Source organism: Mastigoproctus giganteus, chromosome 14, assembly GCF_048544385.1.
Source record: "Mastigoproctus giganteus isolate SK-2022 chromosome 14, ASM4854438v1, whole genome shotgun sequence".
NCBI classification, from domain to species: domain Eukaryota; kingdom Metazoa; phylum Arthropoda; class Arachnida; order Uropygi; family Thelyphonidae; genus Mastigoproctus; species Mastigoproctus giganteus.
Window position 1 is genome coordinate 91,199,639 of NC_143588.1, and position 23,122 is coordinate 91,222,760.

The 23,122-nt window shown below is 39.0% G+C and overlaps 1 protein-coding gene across 1 annotated transcript; it reads right to left on the minus strand.

The window, feature by feature from the left end:
* Window positions 1-15,160: 15,160 nt before the first annotated feature.
* On the minus strand, window positions 15,161-15,628 carry LOC150075348 (uncharacterized). Its single transcript, XM_090388456.1, has one exon. It carries the CDS (start codon window positions 15,626-15,628, stop codon window positions 15,161-15,163), a length of 468 nt encoding a protein of 155 aa, XP_090244582.1.
* Between the last annotated feature and the right edge of the window lie 7,494 nt (window positions 15,629-23,122).

A 23,122-nucleotide genomic window follows, 5' to 3' on the forward strand; every position in this document is an offset into this window, starting at 1 on the left:
TAAGAATTTTTGCTAACAAGTTTGATGAAACTGTGCATCTTGCATATTTCAATTGAATTCTTTTATTTAAATAGCTTTCGCTAATAATGCTATCCAGCAACTTTTCAATATTGTCTTCTCCACATTGACATTTCTCACTATATCCGAATACGGTAATAGTGTCTGTTACTAAGATTCCATATGCCCACAGAACTACATATTTTCCTTCAATCATCTTTTTCTTTGACATCTCAGGGGGACGGAAAATCTCTGGCAGAGCAATTTGCTGTACACTTTTTCTCCCAGTTTTTGATAAGGTCGTAAAATCATCTTCCATAGCTTCTTCAGGAGTCACACGTTCTGTAGGGTTTGCCTTTAAAAATAGCCTTTGGAAATTAAGAATTTTTGCTAACACGTTTGATGAAACTGTGCATCTTGCATATTTCAATTGAATTCTTTTATTTAAATAGCTTTCGCTAATAATGCTATCCAGCAACTTTTCAATATTGTCTTCTCCACATTGATATTTCTCACTATATTCGAATACGGTAATAGTTTCTGTTACTAAGATTCCATATGCCCACAGAACTACATATTTTCCTTCAATCATCTTTTTCTTTGACATCTCAGGGGGACGGTAAATCTCTGGCAGAGCAATTTGCTGTACAGTTTTTCTCCCAGTTTTTGATAAGGTCGTAAAATCATCTTCCATAGCTTCTTCAGTAGTCACACGTTCTGTAGGGTTTGCCTTTAAGAATAGCCTTTGGAAATTAAGAATTTTTGCTAACAAGATTGATGAAACTGTGCATCTTGCATATTTCAATTGAATTCTTTAATTTAAATAGCTTTCGCTAATAATGCTATCCAGCAACTTTTCAATATTGTCTTCTCCACATTGACATTTCTCACTATATCCGAATACGGTAATAGTGTCTGTTACTAAGATTCCATATGCCCACAGAACTACATATTTTCCTTCAATCATCTTTTTCTTTGACATCTCTGGGGGACGGAAAATCTCTGGCAGAGCAATTTGCTGTACACTTTTTCTCCCAGTTTTTGATAAGGTCGTAAAATCATCTTCCATAGCTTCTTCAGCAGTCACACGTTCTGTAGGGTTTGCCTTTAAAAATAGCCTTTGGAAATTAAGAATTTTTGCTAACACGTTTGATGAAACTGTGCATCTTGCATATTTCAATTGAATTCTTTTATTTAAATAGCTTTCGCTAATAATGCTATCCAGCAACTTTTCAATATTGTCTTCTCCACATTGACATTTCTCACTATATCCGAATACGGTAATAGTTTCTGTTACTAAGATTCCATATGCCCACAGAACTACATATTTTCCTTCAATCATCTTTTTCTTTGACATCTCAGGGGGACGGAAAATCTCTGGCAGAGCAATTTGCTGTACACTTTTTCTCCCAGTTTTTGATAAGGTCGTAAAATCATCTTCCATAGCTTCTTCAGGAGTCACACGTTCTGTAGGGTTTGCCTTTAAAAATAGCCTTTGGAAATTAAGAATTTTTGCTAACACGTTTGATGAAACTGTGCATCTTGCATATTTCAATTGAATTCTTTTATTTAAATAGCTTTCGCTAATAATGCTATCCAGCAACTTTTCAATATTGTCTTCTCCACATTGACATTTCTCACTATATTCGAATACGGTAATAGTTTCTGTTACTAAGATTCCATATGCCCACAGAACTACATATTTTCCTTCAATCATCTTTTTCTTTGACATCTCAGGGGGACGGTAAATCTCTGGCAGTGAAATTTGCTGTACAGTTTTTCTCCCAGTTTTTGATAAGGTCGTAAAATCAGCTATTAACACTTTATCGTTTATATCAAGTAAAACATTATCAGGTTTAACATCCAAATGGCACAGTTGCAGGTGATGAATGTAATTTAATCCATCGAGTACATCTTTTAGATAATTTCGCAGTCTTACCAATGCATCTGAATATTTTCTAAACATTTTGCTTTGCACTTGCCTTTGAAGACTGCGAACCATGAGTGAAGTTATAAACACATTTGTTCTCATGATTCTTGTTTGCATTAAAAGTCCTAATATTCTTGGATGATTTAGGCTTGGCCAAATAGTCGTTTCGCCAGATCTAGCTCTCGATACAATTTTTACCGCGTAATCACCGCTATCCTTTTGCATTTTTACGACCACACTATAAGAACCTCTTCCTATAAGGTTCACAAAATGATACTGTAATACCGTTTTAAGATATTCTACGACATCTTCTTCCCAGTTTTCAAGAATTACAACTGAAGACTCTGACGATATCATATTTGCGAAAATTCGAAACAGATTATGGTCTATAGTTTCAATTCTTATATTTAGCTAGATAAATACATGCACTATGAATATACACGATTAGACTAAGCAGCGTCACTTTTAAATATAACTGATTTAAATATAACGGATAAGTGGCATGAGCTGAGAGTGAGGCACGATATTCATTTTCTGTTGTTGTTGCACGCGCGTGCGCTGTTTTACTCGTGTTTATCCAGCATTTAAATGGTTGTCTCTAGGATGGGATGTAGACGTATGCCTTTTTGGTGATTTATCGCCTTTGGATTGTTTAATATGTTAAGTCAGTGTTTCTCAAAGGGTGTGCCGCGAAATGTTGAAAAAAAATTGCGTCGTTTTTATTTTAACATCATCGTCCGAACATTTTATTTTGGTTGTAAGAATTGTTTGCATAACACAGATATAATATAAGTATAAATAAAAAAAAATCATTAATATTATTTTTCGTTCTATTTATTTAATTTAGAAATTTCTTCTTCTTCTATGACTACGTATGTCTGCCGGGAAATTTTTCTTCTTTGGAAAATGTGCCACGAGAGTAAAAAGATTGAGAAACACTGTGTTAAGTGACTCTAGCCATAGGCGGTGGCGAAAGTGTCGTGAGTGGTCTACTATTTCGAAGTCGCGTTTGGGATCAAGGTCGTGGTTGGTGGCCCAAAAAGTTCCGCGACCGCGGACTGTCACTGCGTTCTTACAATACACAATAAGTCATATCTATAATTTAAAAAAATTGTTAAAAACCAAACATGCGACAACGATTGGGCTGTTTTGAATTTGCATAGCAGGCAATCTTGTTTATAGACTGGAAACTGAAAACTTTTCAAATTATTTCGATTACTGGTTAGTTGAAGAGTTTTAGGCGCATAACCAACTTAGGCCATACTGCTCTGTATAGAATGTATGTAAATTGCGTGTTTTCTGTGGTTTCTTTTTTCCGTTTGCTGGATGAAAAACCTCAGTTTCCGGGATAAAAATCATGCTACTTTAACGCCGCTTTTTCTCTCCGTTATAGCGCGGGCATGCTGGGTAACTTTCACCACTATCTATTCAACTTTCAGGCATGCTCAACACTAAAATGATTGTCCAGAGAGTCGGGTTTTAATGTGATCGTCTACTAGTTTGAATTAGGACATATAACTCACGTGTTCTTCAATCTTATTCGTGGAATAGAACTGGCAACATCGGGAGGCGTTGTGTTCTCCACCCCGATTCTCTATTGAATTAACAGAGCCTCGAGAGTGGCCGCGATAAAGGTTCTTTCTTAATTCGAATTCCGTGGTCCGTGTGTAACCAGAGAATGTCATGAGACAAAGTTAGCAAACAAACATGGTTTATTAAACAACAACATTACATAGCAACATTACATATAAACGTAAAATAAACTTAATATCATAGTATCAAGACAATCATTGAAGTTATGTTAAGGGAAAATTGGTTGGTACATTAAGTCTGTGTATCTTCATGTAGTTAGGCAGACAACGATTCCTTTCCTATAAATGATGACACAGATTTTTACCTATCTTAGTGTTACATGTGTAGCAAAAGTAATTGCTAGGTAAATAATAGAAAGCAATATAGTATCACTTGGATAGCGTTACTTTACAGTTACAATCACATCAAAATACAACTTAAAGCTTACTTTAATGAGAAGAAAGGTGGGTATAAGATGTTTGATTAATGTATAGAGAAATATGACCTTCTATCATATGCAATTCTATTGGTTAAGATAGAATGACCTTACCACAAAGTTCCAAGCTATGACGGGGCATAGGCTTCAACATCTCGGGCATCATTTCGACTTCTATCAGGGTAACTGCTCTCTGCCTCTTTCTTCTTGCTGCTCTCCAACCAACCCACTGGACAACGACTACTCGACGACAACGACTAGACGACCCACTAGACAACTCCCTAGACCACCCTCCATTGTTCTCCATCTCTATATATAAGTTTGTCCCCTTTCTGCTTTTCCCTCTCATATGCAGGTGTTCATTTGGACGGCCAGGCAAAAAGGGTTTTTGCTTGACACTTTTAGGACCTGACTCACCCAGGGACGATATTTATGAAGGGGCTTGCATATTCGTGCAAGGTTGCTTTGAAGAAGTTTATGTGACATACACCTCTCCCCCTTTTAGTCTCCCCACTACCAAACATTCTGCTGATACGTGATTCAGTCGGCATCAGTAGTATGACTCTTACAGGGGCGACTTTTCTCTCTGCAGAGTGTCACCATCTCACCCTCTCTTTTTTGTAAACATGCGTCAGAACGCCGCCTTGGGCGAATACTGACCACTCTCCGCTAGCTGGCGGCACATGACGGGGCGATACTGTTTCACTGGCGCGGCGTGGCGTCACCTGCACGCCACAGGGGATAGCGACGCAGTCTTCTCCGATGGGGGAGGGGAAGTTTTACTTATACAGGCCGTGGCAAAGTATTGGTGTTACAAAGATTACTTATTAAAGAAGTCCAAGAGGTAAAATAAAGTTATTTTACACACCTTTACCCCACCAGAAGATTTTGCGTACGTGAAAAGTTAATTTCACGTGCTCAAAATTTTAAAGGGGTGTACGTACTCGTCGAATCGAGCATGGAGTTCTTGGACTAGGGTAAAAAAAAACACACATTTCTTCTCTTACATAATTGGGTTACTCTTTCTAATCTAAGTAATATTTAAAATCAATTTATAATAACTTGTTATGTATTAAGATGGTTATCTACGAATAGTTAGTATCAAAGCAATACCGTTATATTGTTTTCACATAAATAATTAACACAATAAATGTTCACATGTTTCTGGGAGTTCAATGTTCTTAGATGTATCTATGAATGTCTCTTGGATTCACTATTTATACTTGATTATGTTTGCTGCATCACCTTCTTCTATTCGTGACCGTTGATTCAGGATAAGCATAGTCTGGATGAAACTGTCTAATACTGGAACGGAAGTTCTGTGAACGTTTCTTCACCGGTATGCTGAAGACGTAGCTGGTTTTTTTTTTTTTTTTTTATTATTATTTATGAAAACCCCAAACACGAAAGGTATCAAAACCTATAGTACTTAGTACCGTGCATGGGTTGAAGGAGGAGTATGGGGGGAGGGGGATGCCGGAAACTTTGCTCTAGAGACTAAACATGGGTTTCACCACTTCAAGCCTCCAATAAGCAAAGTGGTGGTATTTCACCGGTTGATGGAAGTCATCTTTGTGACACTTGTCATTTGTTGTCATTCAAAATGGTGATACAACATGAAACAAAAGAACACAATATTAGTATTTGCCCTTATTTCTAATATAATTTGCCAAACACATATATATATATTTGATATTAAACACACTACACGTTACAACCAGTAACTAGAGCAATCCATTTACATATGCTCTACTATCTAATAACTTGAAAAGTTATATATTTTGATTAAATATCATATTGATTAAATATTATATTGAATAGTCATCCCTTCAGATATATTCTCAAGGTTTGATAGCAAAACACACAATAAATGCTTATGATGGTTATATTATAAAGGAATTGGGTAACATACTTAACCCATTTATAAAGCAATGATTTTAGAAAGTGCATAGTTAATTTTGACAGGTGCTACAATGCTGCCGATTAACCATACAACATAGAGTTATCTAAATAAAAAAGTAATTTACGCTTACATATGATTATTTTTTTTCATTATAATATATATATATATATATTATTTTTTTTTTGATATATATATGACCATTTAATACATAGCTGGTCAACAATTAAATTTAAACAGTATTAAGCAATTTAATATTTGTTACCAGATAGTCAAAAATACTTCTTCTTTAATGCTGCCGAATGGCGTTTGCGACTTCGTTTTGATATTGTTCTCTGTCTAGCGCTGCGTGTAGAATTTGTGCTGTTGTCATGTGAAGCCAGGTGTTGATGTTATCTAGCCCTGCCATTTTCGGTCTGCCTGGGCGTTTCTTGCCTTCGATCTTTCCCTTCAGGATGAGTGGTAGTAGGTGACATTTTTGTTGGTTCCTAGCGATGTGACCTAGGTATTTGCATTTCCTGCTGATGATGGTTTTGAGCAGGTCCCGTTCCGTGTGCATGTCCTGCAGGACCTGTGCGTTGGTTATCTTGGCTGTCCACGGAATTTTCAGCATTCTTCGGTAGAGCCACATTTCGAAGGCCTGGAGCTTTTTTGTAGTGGCTGATGTTAGAGTCCAGGTTTCTACACCGTAGAGCAGTATTGGCCAGATGTAGCATTTCAATGTGCGTAATTTGAGCATGATGTTCAAGCTTCTGTCGGTGAGGAGGGTTCTCCATTTGGTGAATGCCTGCCTGGCTTGTTCAATTCTGCTTTTGATTTCGGCCTCATGGTTCAGCTGGTCATCAATGAGTACTCCGAGATACTTGAAGCGGTGTATTTGCTCTAATTTTTCGTTGTTTAGTTTGATCGTGATTTTGCTTGCAGTCCTGCTGACCTTCATCACCTTTGTTTTCTTTTTGTTGATTCGTAGCCCCCATGCTTGGCTTTCTATGTCCACTTCGTTCAAGATGGTCTGTAAATCTTGTTCTGAATCCGCTATTAGTGCTGTGTCATCGGCATATCTTAAGTTATTGATATAGTGTCCGTTAACTTTTATGTCGATGTTCTTGTCAGCCAGTGTTTAGTCGAAGATCATTTCCGAATAGATGTTAAAAAGAGTGGGAGATAATGGACAGCCTTGCCGGACGCCTGTTTTTTATTGGAATTGGGTCTGTCTGGTCGTTGTCATAGCGAAGCCGGGCTGTTTGATTCCAGTAGAGAGTTGTAATAAAGTTGGTATCATTGTTTTCAAGCCCAAGTTTTCTCAGTCGGTCAATTAGGCGGTCGTGGTCTACTGAATCGAAGGCTTTCTCGTAGTCAATAAAACATATATACACGTCTTTTTGATGTTCATAGCACCTTTGTAGCAATATTTGTAAACAGAAAATTGCTTCTCTGGTGCCTAGTCCCCTGCAGAATCCGAACTGTGTGTTTCCTAGTGCACTTTCGCACTTACATCTTATCCTTTGCTGAATCACCTTGAGGAAGACTTTTAGCACCTGGCTCATTAGACTGATCAGCCTGAAGTCTTCGCATTTCCGGCTGGTAGCCTTTTTTGGTAGGGCCACAAAGATGGATTGGAGCCATTCGGATGGAATGTCGTTGTTGTTGTAGATTTGATTGAACCATTTCGTTAGTTGTTGGATGTTGCTGTAGTCTAGTTGTTTCAGCAGTTCCACATGAATCTGATCAGGTCCACAGGCCTTGCCTGGCTTTGTTATTCGGATGGCATGTTCCACTTCAGATGTTAATATGTGGAGATTGTCTTCCTGTGTTTGTTGTTGCGTTTCTGCCGGTTTTCTGTTGGTGCCGAACAGATTGTATATATAGCTATTCCAGGTGTCGAGTTTGGCTTGTTTGCTTAGTATAGGTTGATTGTTGTCCGTATATAAACTTGGGATAGGAGCCGGTTTGTAGATGTTTCCAGCTTCTTTAAGCTTCTTGTGCAGGTTATAGTTGTCATTTTTCTTGGTTAGGTCTTCGATTTCTGCACACTGATCTTCCATCCATTTTTCCTTCGCCTTCCGGATTTCCTGTTTGATCTATTGTTGTATTTCTTGTATTTTTCCCGGTTGTTGTTGCTTTTGAATATTCTCCGTTCATCCATTAGGTCTAGTATGTGCTGGGTCATCCACCGTTGTTTCTTTTTCGACGCCTGATGTCCTAGCAGGGTTTCTGCTGTTTCATTGATGCACTGTTTGAGTGAACGCCCGAATGCTTGCACGTCTGTTGTTACTGCTTCGATCGATCGGATTGTAGTGTTGAGATGAAGCTGTACTTGTCGCCTGTTGGCGGTGTTCTTCAGTTTCTCCAGGTCGATTCTTTTTGTTGTGCTTGTGCGTTTGACTGCTCGTAATTTGAGACGTAGTGTTGCTATTACTGGGTTATGGTCTGATGATATGTCAGCTCCGGGGTAAGTTTTTGCCTTGAGGACACTTGACTTATATCTGATGTTGATTAAGATGTAGTCAATTTGGTTCCTGACGATATTGTTGTCAGAGTCTTGTGGTGAGGTCCAGGTGTATAGTCGTCGAGGTGGTAGTTTGAACCAAGTGTTGGCAATGCTAAATTTTTCTTCTTGGCAGAACTGGACGAGTCTGTCGCCTCGTTCATTCCGTGTCCCCAAGCCATGTTCTCCAACTATGTTTTGTAGCTTTCCTTGACCGATTTTGGCATTAAAGTCACCGAGGATGACCGTCATGTCGTGCTTCTTCAGCGACTTTAAAGTGTTGCTTAGCTTGTCGTAGAACAATTCAATTTCTTGATCGTCTTTGTCCGCTGTTGGTGCGTAGACCTGGAGCACATTCAGGTTGTTCTTGTTGCCTGCTAGCTGTAGTAGTGCGATTCGTTCCGATATTGGGGTGAAACTGGTGACTTTGTTGGCCAGTTGTTTGTGGACAACGAAAGCGACGCCGTACGTCTGCTTGGTGTTCTCTTCTCCTCCGGAACAGAAGACGTGGTGGTCGTTTGATATAAACTTCTGTGTTCCAGGCCATTTGGTTTCACTTAGCCCAAGTATGTTGATGTTAATGCGTTCCATTTCTTGTAAAGCATTGGCTAGTTTTCCTGGTTGTAGTAGGCTTCTAATGTTCCATGTAGCTAGTTTCAGAAAATTCTTCGACGCAAGCTCGGAGATTCTTAGCACCCCTGTCCCATTCAAGGGACGCCGAGACTCGGGGCCGTGGTTTATTTTGCTTGCTATCATTGAAGTTTTCAAGGGAAGGATAATCCAAGTAGTTTCCCGTTGCTTTCTTGGATCACAATTTAGTTGAAAAGGTCGTGTGTGGACCTTTTGAAACGGATTTCGTCTGACGTCTCCACTGAAACCTTTCCGCCATGGGAGGCCCTTCTGGGAGCATATATCTTTCGGTGCTTTAGTAGTTTAACAAATTAAACTACTAAACCTGCCGCAGCCATATAAATGGAGTAGCTCTTATTCAGTGATGAAGCTGCCTCGTGATGTCATAATTTTACGCAATTTATGCCGAATTTCTAGTCACCACTGACCAAGCAGGTGGCACTGCTGTAGTTTTATCTCCTGGAAACATCCAAATGGCTGACTCGGTAAAATTACTGTGACCTTGAAAATACCAATAATGTATAACTCAGCAAAACGTGAGTATTTTTAAATACAATTTGGTATCCTGAGAACTTCTACATCATAAATACATATTAGCTATTACAGGATAATATAGTTATAGTTATTACAATCTGTTTGGAGATCCATTTCAGCCTCCATAGGCACCACTACCTGAGCCGCAGCTCATCCGTGGATTTAATCCTCATGGGTAATACAGCTTTAATTTAGAATTCCTTTTGTTAATTAAATAAAACGCAATAAAACAACTCAAACTAGAACACACTGACCACTTAGCCTCCCATAAGAAGAATTGCCCTTAACTTTGTTCAACAATCCTACTGATGGGAGTTCCCATCCGTACCTCGAGGAGGTGGGTCTCTACTATCTAGCATATATCGTCTTCTGAACACTCCATCAACATATTTGTTGAAATACGTAAAAAGCCGTTTGTCACCAAACAGAACCCAAAGACAATCTCTTTCAAGCATGCCAACCGACATTTCCAATTCCCGTCTTAAATCGAGATAATTAGGGCAATCTAACATAACATGCTCAGATGTCTCGAAGGTTCCACACTCGCACAAACCATTGTCTCTTAATCCCAACTGGTGCATTCTTAAAGCTAAACCGTGTCCTGTTATTAAATAGGTGGCCTTTAAGCCGAATTGCAACCAATTTTTGTTGCTCCTATTAATTATGTCCACTCTAGGAAAGAACATATGGGTCGGTCTACCCTTAACACTATTATCCCATTGTTCTTGCCATTGTAGATATATTAACTCCAAAATTCGCTTCTTCTCTTCTTTTATATCCACTCTTTGATATATCTTATCTTCTGGGCATGACTGTATCTCGAACAATGTTCTTCTGATATTATTCTTAGTGTAGTAGACCAACCCATTGAGCAACACCATATAATGGACCGGTACCTTACCAGAGAGCACCTGTAAGGCCTCAGAGGAGACAGTTCGACACGCTCTTGTTATACTTAATAATGCGAATCGCTGTGCCTGTATTAAATATTTTATAATAACTTTGTTTTGAATTTTATGTACCCAAGCTCCTGAGGCATAGGTGACTATAGGGATAAATACACAGTCATATAACAGGTTGATTGAACGACCCTTTATTCCCCAGTCGCTCCTAATAACCCTCTTTAGCTTGGCATACAAAGTTGTAATTTTTTGTTTTAAATATTTCACATGTTCTACAAACACCATTCTTTCTTGGATTTTTATCCCTAAATATTTAGTCTCTTTAACGTATCGAACGGTCCATCCCTGAAGCTCACTGTGGGAGACCGATTCATGCTTAGTTTTCCCTTCAAGAGCATCTGAACAGTCTTGGACTTAGAAATCTCTAATTTATTTTTATTAGCGCAATCCGTTAATCTCTCTAAAGCCTCTTTGGCTCTTTTTTCCAAGACAGATCTGGCATTGCCCTGGACAACCAGGACAAGATCATCCGCATACGCTATCTTCTCAACTTTTTCTTCAATTTGATCTAAATATTCATCGAACACCATATTCCAAGCAAAGGGACCTATCACCGAGCCTTGCGGACAACCTCTATACACTTTCCTTCCAATTTTACCAAACTTATTTCCTACTTCAATCTCTCTATCACTAAAATAACAGTTAAAACATCCATATAACAACTCAGAGCATTCTGTTTGCCTCACTCGACTTATGATACCTTCCCACCATAGTCTATCAAAAGCTCCTTTAAAATCAATAAAAACCCCAAGGGCATACCTCTCATCACAACCCTCAACAGTCTGGACTAACTTATATATGGCATCCTCAGTAGAACAGCCTTTTTTGAATCCATACTGCCTGTCTGAGGCCATATTTTTGTCCTGGTATATAATCATTAAACGGTTCACCAATAACCTTTCATAAACCTTAGCCAGAACCGACAAGAGTGAAATCGGGCGATACCCTCCGATCTCATTCATTAGTCTATCCAAATTTTTAACTATTAATTTTATTTCAGCTTTCTTCCAACCTGGTGGAAAGGTACCCTCCGTCAAACATTTATTAAACATAGTCATATAAACATCTGGCATTATATTAAACGCTCTTTTCATTACCATTACTTCAATTTTGTCCAGGCCCGGCGACCTGTCATCCTTTGCACGTCCTATGGCTTCTATGATTTCATCCATAGTGAATTTTTCTTCAATTTTGCTAGACTTATAATTTTTATTATCTTCCAGCATTTGCTTCTGATCCTGCCCAAGTTCTCCTACATCCAACGGAAAGAGATCATCCAGGATCCTGTTTACGGACCCCTCCCATGTCATTATCATTTGGAGTGCACAAGACTTCTTGTGTGTCCTTTTATTAGTTATTAATTTAAAAATTGAATTCCAAGGATCCTTGGATCCCCGCTCACTGACATACTTTCTCCAACTATCTCTTTTAGATTTATTTATCAACCTGACATAATCAGAACGAGCCCGTCTAAAAAGTTCTTTATAGACATTACACAGTTCATTATCACCAAACCTTCTTGCCCTCTGAAGATCTCTTCTTTTTCTAAACATATTCTTCCTTGCATCCGTTAACTCGATAGACCACCAGAACACCGGTTTACTAATCTTTAGCCTTTTCTTCAATCTGTTTGGAGATTCCATTTTTTTCCATTTATTTGTACACACAATTCTTTACATTTTATATACAAGAACTTACAGAGAAGATATATATACAATTTTATATACATTAGCATTATCATTCTCATTATACCTATATATATACTATATTATATGAACACGTGTGTGTGTGTGTGTGTGTGTGTGTGTGTGTGTGTGTGTGTGTGTGTGTGTGTGTGTGTTTTACCTGTATCAAGGGTGGCTCCTAGGCCTTAGCCCATCTCCACCTTGCACGTCTGTGGTGGTGCAGAAACTCAGCAAGCTTTTAATCGCTTGTGTATGTCCACCTTGCCACCAGGGAGCAGCCAACACCCAGGCAGCCGCTGCCTGCCCCCAGGCACAAGCAGCCAAGCCTGGGTCTACTATTACCTTTAGTGCCATGGGCACAAATCCCACACCTACCGGAGATAGTGCAATACCGGTGGGTGCCAGCAATCCCGTCCCCAGGTTGCCCAAACCTGGAAACCAGCAAAAAAAAAAAAAAAAAAAAAAAAAAGTAAATATTTACATATGTACAAAAGATAATAGAATTTTGACTCTAAATCCTAGTAATACAATTCAATTTACATATCTGACAAGTCATCCTATTTATATTTAATGGGATACCAACATTTATATTAACTGCTCAGCTGTCAGATTTATACTCGATTTTGGATTTGAGTTCTTAGTTGAAGTCTTTTCTTAAAGACCGATTCTGCAAAGATCTGGGAAGTCTCAAAGTTTGTTTTGTTCTCAACTAGTATTTTCACGTTGTCCTCAGCTAGACCTGGAACCTGATTAAGTAGCAATACTCGATGGTCTGTATATTGCGGACAAAACAGTAAAACATGGATCCAGTCCTCCATTTGACCACAGGTGCAAAAAGGATCCGGCTCCAAACCTCTGTCGAAAAGTTCGGCCCTCAGAGATCCATGGCCTGTTAATAAATACGTCGTAAACATGCTTGGTGCAAACCACGAAACAGAAGGTTGAGTAGAAGCAAACTCAACATTTTCAATATACTTCTTTGTGACTTCGCCGTGCACAGACTCATTCCATCTACTTTGCCAAATACTAATCATTTCACTCCATAATCTTTTCCGTTCTGTCTTTAAGTTACTAACTGGGTCGGTTGTAATTCCCATAATAGATACCTGCAGTCCTTTCTTATGTTTATAAATCATGCCACGGTATAAGATAAACAAATCTAAAGGCAGTTCTCCTCCAAGAATTTGGAGGGCATTGTTTGATATTGTACGAGGGGCATTGTTTAGTGACAGAAGCATTGTCCTTTGAATTGATAGTAGCTTGTTTTTAATTATCACCTTAACGACGTTCTGGTGCCAAATACCTGCTCCATACGAAACTATAGGCAGAAATATTGCTTTATAATATAGTTTCAAGGTCTTTTTATTCAAACCCCAGTCTCTTTTGGAGATTCTTATGACCGAAGCAGTAAAATTTCTAATTTTTTCCTTCAGTTTGGTGACATGAGGGAGAAAGGTTAATTTATCATCGAGAATTATGCCAAGATATTTGTTTTGAGGAACATAAGGTATCTGTAAACCATTCAGTTGAATTCTTGGTGGTCTACCGTAATTAAAGTGGTTTTTAAATGTCATGAAATTTGTTTTACTCGGAGATATCTTGAGCTTGTTGATATCAGCCCATGCCACCAAATCATCTAAGATTGGTTGAATTTTGTCCTCTAATACCTTACGTGACCTTCCTTCTATGGCAATCACGAGATCATCGGCGTAGGCCACCTTTAGAGAATCCTCGTGTGATTTCGTGAGGATTTGTTTGGAGAGAGGTTTTCTCCCCTTTTTTTTTTCTTATTGCTAATAGATCCTCCTGGGATACTCCTTTACATCAGTCCGGAGAGGATTACTCCCGCCATTCAGTTGAGCTGGTTTCACTCTGCAACTGAATCAGGCCTTCGGACTCTGCCCACTGAGTGAGGATCCCGACCGAGTGAACCGCACAAAACTTTTCTTGATGACCCCAAGGGCATCCAAAATGGTGGTTTCTAACCGCAGGGAGACGGTCTTGAGCAGGGCAGGAGAAGTCTTTGATATTCAAGACTATCTTGAAAAGAAGCGATTCACGGAGAAGCCGTGCCTTTTCTGGTCCATCTGTGAGAATCACAGGGTAACTTCTCAGAAAGTGGTTGAGCCAAGAATCGAACTCTGGGGAAAAGAGGGTTCCCGGCTGGAGAAGAAAAGCACTATCTTGACCATCTACCGTGATTAAAGCAAGTTCTTCCACTGGCCCTGACTCTTGAATGTCTTGAGTAAAACGAACTTCCAAAAATGCCCAATTTTTGAAAGGAACTTCGAGTGTCTTAAAAGGGCGACTCGTAGTGGCAATCTGGAATGGGGCAAGCTTAATAAACGTAGGTCTAACATCCTCAGCGTGCTGCTCCGGGGTGTGACGGGGAAGGCGACCTTCTAAGGAGCTGTCGTCCTCGCGTTTCCTCTTGACAACGCGCATTCTTGCTACCTCACGTTTTCGGCAGTACCTGGCAAGCTTCCGTGGTGTCAATACCAGCTGGGCTCTGGTAAGGTCTTGGCAGGTACTCCGAGAGGGGGAAGAGGGTGCTGCATCCCTCCAAAACCAACTCAAGTGAGTGCCGAGGCAGGTCCTCAGGCAGCTCAATACATACATCCATTGTAATGTCGTTTACCTTACCTGTAAGAAAAAAATCATGTTCCATAGCTTCTTCAGTAGTCACACGTTCTGTAGGGTTTTCCTTTAAGAAGAGCCTTTGGAAATGAACAATTTTTGCTAGCAAGTTTGATGAAACTGTGCATCTTGCATATTTCAATTGGATTCTTTTGGATAAATATGTTCCGGCAATAATGCTATCCAACGTTTCGATGTTGTTTCTTCCAGATTGACATTTCTCACTGTATTCGAATACTGTAATGGTTTCTGTCACTAAGATACCATAGGCCCACAGATCGACGTATTTTCCTTCAATCGATTTTTTTTTTTTTTTTTTTTGACATCTCTGGAGGACTGTAAATCTCTGGCAGAGCAATTTCCTGAAAGCTTTTTTTGCCATTTTTGGATCAAGTTGTGAAATCAGCTATTAACGCTTTATCGTCGGAATCAATTAAAACATTGTCAGTTTTTAAATCTAAATGAGAAAGTTGCAGGTGGTGTAAGTAACTCAATCCATCCAGTACCTCTTTTAGATAAACGCGAAGTCTTAGAAAGGAATCTGGATATTTTCTGAACAGTTTGCTTTCTACTTGCTTTTTAAGACTGCAAACCATCAGCGAAGTTATGAATACGTTAGTTCTCATGATTCTGGTTTGCATTAATAGTCTTAATACTCTCGGATGGTGCAGGCTTGGCCAAATACTCGTTTCTCCCGATCTAGCTCTTGAGACAATTTTAACGGCAAAATCATCGCTACCATACGAACCTCTTCCAATAAGGCTCACAAAATGATACTCTAATACTGTTCTAAGATATTCTACGACGTCTTCCTCCCAGTTTTCAAGAACTACAGTTGATGAATATGATGAAGCCATTATTTAAATTTGAATCCGGTTGCTCTTTAAATTCTTCATGAATGTGAAACTAAGAAAAGAAGTGCAAAACCACGAGGTCACTTCGAGATAAAAATCATTAACATCACACATTTAAAAATAAACCCAAAATAAAATAATCGCTATCCTTGCATAAAATTCTGGTAAAAAACTAAGCTTAATTTACACAGAGCTTAATAAAAACTAAGCTTAATAAGACAAAAAAGTACAAAAACTTAGATATTATCTAAAAAAAAGAAGTGTGGTAGACAGTTAGCAAATATCGCCATTACTGGATATTCTTCGCGAATTACACTCCTAACATCCGGTTGCTCTTTAAACAAGTACGATGTCCTATGAAAGTGCCATATTAATCAAAATTCGAAACAGATTACAGTCTATGCTTTTAATTAGTACATAAGAAGACACGATGAATATACAACATTAGACTAATCAGCGTCTCTTTAAAATTTAACTGATTTAAATAAAACGGATAAGTGGAATGAGCTGAGAGTGAGGCACGTTATTCATTTTCTGTTGTTGTTGCACGGGCGTGCGCTGTTTTACTCGTGTTTATCCAACATTAAAATGGTTGTAGTAGTAGTAGTAGTAGTAGTAGTAGTAGTAGTAGTGGCATGTAATGCAAGAAAGCAAGTGTATGAGCATATGCAGCATCACGCAAAAAAAAAAAAAAAAAAAATCACACAATTCCCTCCAAATTGCCTGTCCAGTTCCTCCTTAAATTTATTCAACCTATCAACTTCCACAATGACAGATGGAAGTTTGTTCCAGCAATTAACCACCCGCTGGCTAAAGGCAAATTTCCGCACATCTAATCTACATCTGTCTTTTCTTAATTTGAATTTATGCCCCCTTAGGTTCGTAATCTGAACAAGTGGAAGGATCCCATCAGGATTCAGCGTGCTGAACCCATTCAAGGCCTTATACACCTCAATCAGATCACCGCGCAGGTGCTTACTTTCCAACCACTGCAATTTGCAGAACTTAAACCTTTCTTGATAAGAGGATCCCTTCATTCCCCTCACCAATCTTGTTGCCCTTCTCTGTACACGCTCAAGTAAATCTACATCCTTCCTAAAATGAGGCCTCCAGACCTGTACGCAGTACTCAAGGCGTGGCCTGACCATTGCCTTATACAGAGGGACAATCACCTCCTCCTCCCTGCTAGCAAAATTCCTATATATCATTGACAAAACCCCATGACAGCCTGCCCTGGCAGCCTGTCTGCATCGCTCAGAAAACTTCATATCTGCCTGCACAATTACTCCCAGGTCTTTTTCATTTTCTACCACCTTAAGTGTAGTACCACACAGTTGGTACGTTTCTCTGGGGTTACTTCTACCCATACGTGCAGTACTTTGCATTTCTCAAGGTTAAACTTCAGTTGCCACTTCTTAGCCCATCTGCCCAAATTATACAGACCCTGTTGCAGTAGCACACTGCCATTACTGTCATTAACAACCCTGCCCTGCCAACCGTTGTATCATCTGCAAGCTTCGACATTAAGCCTGATATAGCTTCATCAATATCATTGATAAATACACAAAACAACAGTGGACCTAACACCGAACCCTGTGGGACCCCACTAATAACATTAGTCCAAGAAGAGCAGCACCCATTGATTACCACCCTCTGTCTTCTCCCACTTAACCATCCTTTTATCTATTGTACCAACTTACCCTTAATACCTTTCTGCACCAATTTGTACAATAGTCTTCCATGCGCAACAGTGTCAAAAGCTTTCCTGAAATCCAAATATATGATATGAAAATTATTTTTTGCATCCAGTTCCTTTGTAACCACATCATAATATCCTATCAAAATTGTCAGACAAGACTTTCCCTTGACAAACCCATGCTGTGTCTGAATTATTGCTGCAGTCTTGTCTAGATGATCCTGCAATGCATCTTTAACCAGTGACTCCATTATTTTACCCGGAACAGAAGTTAAACTAACTGGTCTGTAATTACTCGTGTCACCCTTCGATCCCCCTTTGTGAATTGGGGATACATTTGCACATCTCCAGTCCGTGCGAACCTGTCCTGAGTCCAAGGATACTCTCATAATTATGGCTAAGAGTTTGCTTAGTTGCTTTGCCGCCTCCTTTAATATAACTGGATAGATCTCATCCACCCCAGGTGCTTTTCTTACGATTAACTTCAACAATTTCTCCTCCACTTTGCTCTCAGTTATTACAAAACCATTAAGCACCCTGCCACGATTTGATAACCTTCTGCCATTTTCAAACCTTAATAATTCCTCACGTGTGAATGTAGATGCAAAATACTCATTCAGTTTGTTTGCTATCTGAGCAGGATCATCAACAGTCGAACCATCGATGGTATGTAGACGTATGCCTTTTTGGCGGTTTATCGCCTTTGGATTGTTTAATATGTTGAGTGACTCTAGCCATAGGCGGTGGCGAAAGTGTCGTAGTGGTCTACTATTTCGAAGTCAAGTTTGGGATCAAGATCGTGGTTGGTGACCCAAAAATGTTCCGTGACTGCGGGCTGTCAATGCGTTCTTACAATACACAATAAGTGATATCTATAATTTAAAAAAATTGTTAAAAACCAAACATGCGACGACGATTGGGCTGTTTTGAATTTGCATAGCAGGCAATCTTGTTTATAGGACTGGAAACTGAAAATTTTTCAAATTATTTCGATTACTGGTTGGTGGTTAGTTGAAGAGTTTTAGGCGCATAAGCAACTTAGGCCATACTGCTCTGTATAGAATGTGTGTAAATTCCATGTTTTCTGTGGTCGATTTTCCGTTTTCTGGACGAAAAATCCGAGTGTTTCCGGGATAAAAATCATGCTACCTTCGCCGAGATCGACTAATTCAGCCAAGTTGTGAAAAAGGCCCATAAAAATTCCTCTTCTTTGACGGTATTCGAACTCAAATCTTTTCCAACCGGTGTGAGGAGGACAAGTGATTTTTACCAACTGTGCTACCCACGAGGGCATTTGGATGGCACCAGACCTTGTCGCTTATATCCGTTACATATATTTATCTGTAAAATGCGTGTTCACGGGCCGATTTATTACGAAAAAATCGTAATAGCTCACGGGGAAAATCCTTCCTCTACTGCATGAGATCGAGGAGCACTTTAGAAATTCCTCCACTCTTAGACGTAAATGTAACCCATCTGTCCGAAAGAGTGGTAGATGGCGATGTATCGTGCAGACTACGCGGCCACAGAGGACTTTTATAATGAACAGCGAAACAAACATTTTTGTCCAGATAATCCAAACTCCTAATAATCACGATAATGGAAGACTCAAATGTGACAAAACATAAATGTAATTACTGTATAAGCAAATTGTATTCATATTTATAAAAGCACAGTCAGTCCTCGTATAGCACGATAGATAGTTGTGTTCCTGGAAACCCTCGTGCAATATAAACAACAGGCCCTATGGGAAAAAGAGGGTTAGGTGCCGACCACCCAAGATTGAACACACATTTGTAACCAAAACAATACCAAACACAATAAATAATCCTAATAAAATACATAAGTATTATATTACGAATAATAAAATCTTGCTTCTATCGGGAGCAAACTTGTTTTTTGTTTGATTTTCTATCCAAAACAGATGACAGCCGTTCCATCGCTTCCAATTCTTTGGGTCTTAATCTAATGGATTTTAATGCCATTGCAATTATGCCAATTGGAGATTATACGTGCCTATGTATTTATGTGTGTGTATGTGTTTTTTTTCCTTTTTAATGTTTTAAAAGCATACCACAGTTTTAATTATATTCGTCCTCTGCGCGATATCAACCCAGATAATAGAGGCCAGGTAGTACCTTAAGGCATCGTAATTTCCTTTTCTGAAATTAAAACCCATTCCTTTGCCTTTTACCTCTCTCTTCATCATCCACCGTACAACTCCGTGATCACTTTCTGCTACTGGTTCATCTACTGTCAGCCCTGTGATGTCATCTGATTCATGGGTGATGATGAGGTCTAGGATATTCTTTCGAACTAGGGCTATAAACTACAAATAACAGTCGTAGTTGATTTAAAAATTTTGTTCCCCATGTCGAGTTTCCTTCCTTTTACTCCAATCAATTAGAGGCAAATTGAAACCACACATAATAAGATTGGCGATTTCAAAAGGTTTAGACCACATCGTAATGTCATAATACAAGGGATTTTTTATGGTTAATAACCTATTATCTTGCATTTTTAATACACAGATGGTGGATGTGTTGGGTCCGATATTTGTAAAGTGAAGTCACCAGTTTTTTCAGTGTTTGAATCTGGATCAATTTGAGCTTTTTCTAAAAATTTCACAAAAATTTCAAACAACACTGATAATGCGATATTATTTGAAAAATATGTCATATTTTATTAGAAGCCATAAACAAAAATCTATATTATGAACGTGTTTGGTAACCAGAACCTTTTATCAATAAGTTTTAAATGTCAATGCCTCCCCCAACCAAAATGCACGAAATATCCTTACATCAAAATTCTGGTAGCTATCAGAAGTTTCACACTGACAAGATAAATATAAATTTAACGTTTTCGGCGACCAAGGCGCATCACCATTTCTGTTTTGTTGGGAGAAAACCCACATTTTTTGGGAGGAAAAACCAAGTTACCTGCGAGCGACTAACACAGCCACGTTGGGAAAAAGGCCCATAAAAATTCCTTCCCTCATCGATGGGACTCGAACTCAGGTTTTTTCCAACCGGTGTGGGCGAACGGCGATCCTACCAAATGTGCTTCCCAACGTGGAAGCACATTTGGTAGGATCGCCGGTTTGAACAACAACAATATATGTTGTTGTTCAAACCAGTTTGCGCGGGTAGACTTTCCCACACCGGGTGGAAAAAGCCTGAGTTCGAGTCCCGTCCATGACTCGAGGAACTTTAATGGGTTTTTTTCATTCTGTGGCTGAGTTATTCGGTCTCAGGTGTAGATAGCAAGGTTTTACCTCCATAAACTAGGGTTTCTCATCCAGCAAAACAGGCAAATCGACCAGAAAATACAGGCGATTAACAGACGTAAGACAGAACGGCAGGTGAATTTAATTATTCGGGTGAGCAAAATATAATATTTTGATTTTTACTTTTTGGCCAGCCGAATAATTAAATTCTTCGCTTGTAACACTCTACACAATTTTTTGATTTGATAATTTATTTATCCCTATTTTGTGTTACGATTGTTGGGAGATAACAGCAAGAAGGGAGGGAGAACACATAAGCCAGAGGCTTTTTAGGGGGTGTTCCCTTTGAAAAAGATATCAATAAAAACAGACGTGAAATTACACAGGAGTTATTTAACAGATACATCATAACAGATAATTCCATTACAGAGACTTCGTAAACCAACCACACATGTCGCGTGGTTAACAACAGTACTTATAATTACATTGTGAATACTTTTACAATAACAAGTATGAGAGAAAAAAAATTATGAATTAATTGCGTAGAGGGTTACAAGCTTTTTGACAGCTATTCCTTCAACTTGTTTACAAGTTGAAGGAATAGCTGTTATTCCTTCAACTTGTAATAATTTCCAAACTGGTATGCATTGTGGAAAGTTCAGGAGTTGAGTGGAAGGTGATTTAGATTTTTGCGCCTCTGTATTTTATATTTTTCTGACCTATGGCTTTTCTAAAAAGCGGAACCTTCAGGCTCGCTTCATTTCTTAAATTATTTCTTATTCCTTCTTCTGTTGTTATAAAAAAGGATCTGAAGAAAGGAGGAAAGTTTGGTGTTTTCAAAGCATTCTAGACAAAGACCGCCTCAGCTTTTTGTATCAGTTGGTAGATGCTTAAGAGTCTCTCTTCCTTATATCTCGAAGTGAGAGATGCATTCCAGGGAAGGCCCAAAATTGAACGAACACATCGATTGACAATTGAATTGATTCTTGACAATTATGCATTGCATGTGCACATATCGATTTCCTGAAACTCTTTATTGATAGTTGGAGGCTAAAATATTTGTAATTGGATATATAGTATATATATAATTTTTCCTGATAGGCTGGCAAAAAATAATTTCCCGAAATCCAAATATATGATATCAAAATTATTTTTTGCATCCAGTTTTAATTTTAATATTATCTTATTTCGATAATATTAATGATCGAAATCAGATTTTTACAAATCCTGGCCACGTCAATTCACAATTACAGACTTTCTCTTTGGTCAATAAATTTTTATGATACAGCTGTTGGGAGAAAACGCAGTTTTCAGCGTTTTAAAACAGAATTGGATTTTAATTGTGTTCCAGAAATAAAAAGGTGAGCGTGTTGTGATTAATTTATTTTTGAAAATTTGTTGGGAAAAAAATTTAAAACCACACGCACCACTTTCGAAAATATCCTGATGGCGCCCATGCACAGCAATATGCAAATTTTCTGCATTTTTCAAAGCCATTAGTAGAACATCTTGGAAAATTTTAGACGAACTCTATTGACGTCTTTAAATGTTAAACAAACATTTAAATTTAATATTCCTAAACTGCATAAGCTTTAATCCCACCCTCACACCCCGTCACATTAGCTTGTTTCGCCATTTCAGTGACCTCACCATCTTTCCCTGTTGTTCCCATGTTCCATCCTACCTGCAACTCACATGCATGCAACTCAGTAGAGAACTCTCATCTGAGTTTCATGCAGCACAGCTGAAAAAATAGCGCACCAAACAAAAACCTCACATTTTAGAACTTCACCAGTCACTCTCGTGAAGGTAGAGAACATCGAAAACACATGAGGCGGATACCATATTCTAAACCCTCCGCCTTCCCAATAGCCCCAACAATCTATTCCACCATCACCATCCCAACCGACCACCATTTCCACTGCTTCGTCTACAAATTGACATGTCTAGTGAAAGCAACGGATAAATCCCACCGAACCTCCCGACAATTTCCTCATTTGAATCCACAAACTCCAAATTCGTCAATTTGAAATACGCGGCGGTTCCTTCTAATCCCACTCACTCCTTATGCCATCTTTGGCCATATCCCCTTAAAAAAAAAAAAAAAAGTAAAGTGCAGCCACCATTATCAACCCACTGCAGGATGGAAGCCTCCTCAACAATTCATGCTCAGGGAAACGGACCATAATCTGCCACGCTGGTCCAGTGCGGGTTGGCAGATCGACCGTATCCAGCAGTCAGGGGCTTCAACCCCGATCTACTCAAAGAGCGTGTGCTACTGCACTCCCGCTCCTGACCACTCGGCTATGCAGGTCTCATTAACCACAACCCAACCAACCATACCTTCCACTGCCCATTCCAAAAACTGGCATCGTTGTTGGTCTAAGCAGCAGAAATTTCAATCACCTCAGAGGTAAGACATCTCTTTCAAACTCCTTGTCGGAGTCTTCCATTTTTCTTGCCTCCTGTTTTCTGGCGATCCGTGGCAGTGAACATTTATGAAAAACGGATTTATTTATACTAGACAACAAAGCGTCTTATAACAATGCAGGTAGTCCGGAAATTTTCCTCAAGA

Coding starts and splice junctions, on each gene's coding strand:
- LOC150075348 (XM_090388456.1), bottom strand. CDS start 15,628: ATGGCTTCATCATATTCATCAACTGTAGTTCTTGAAAACTGGGAGGAA.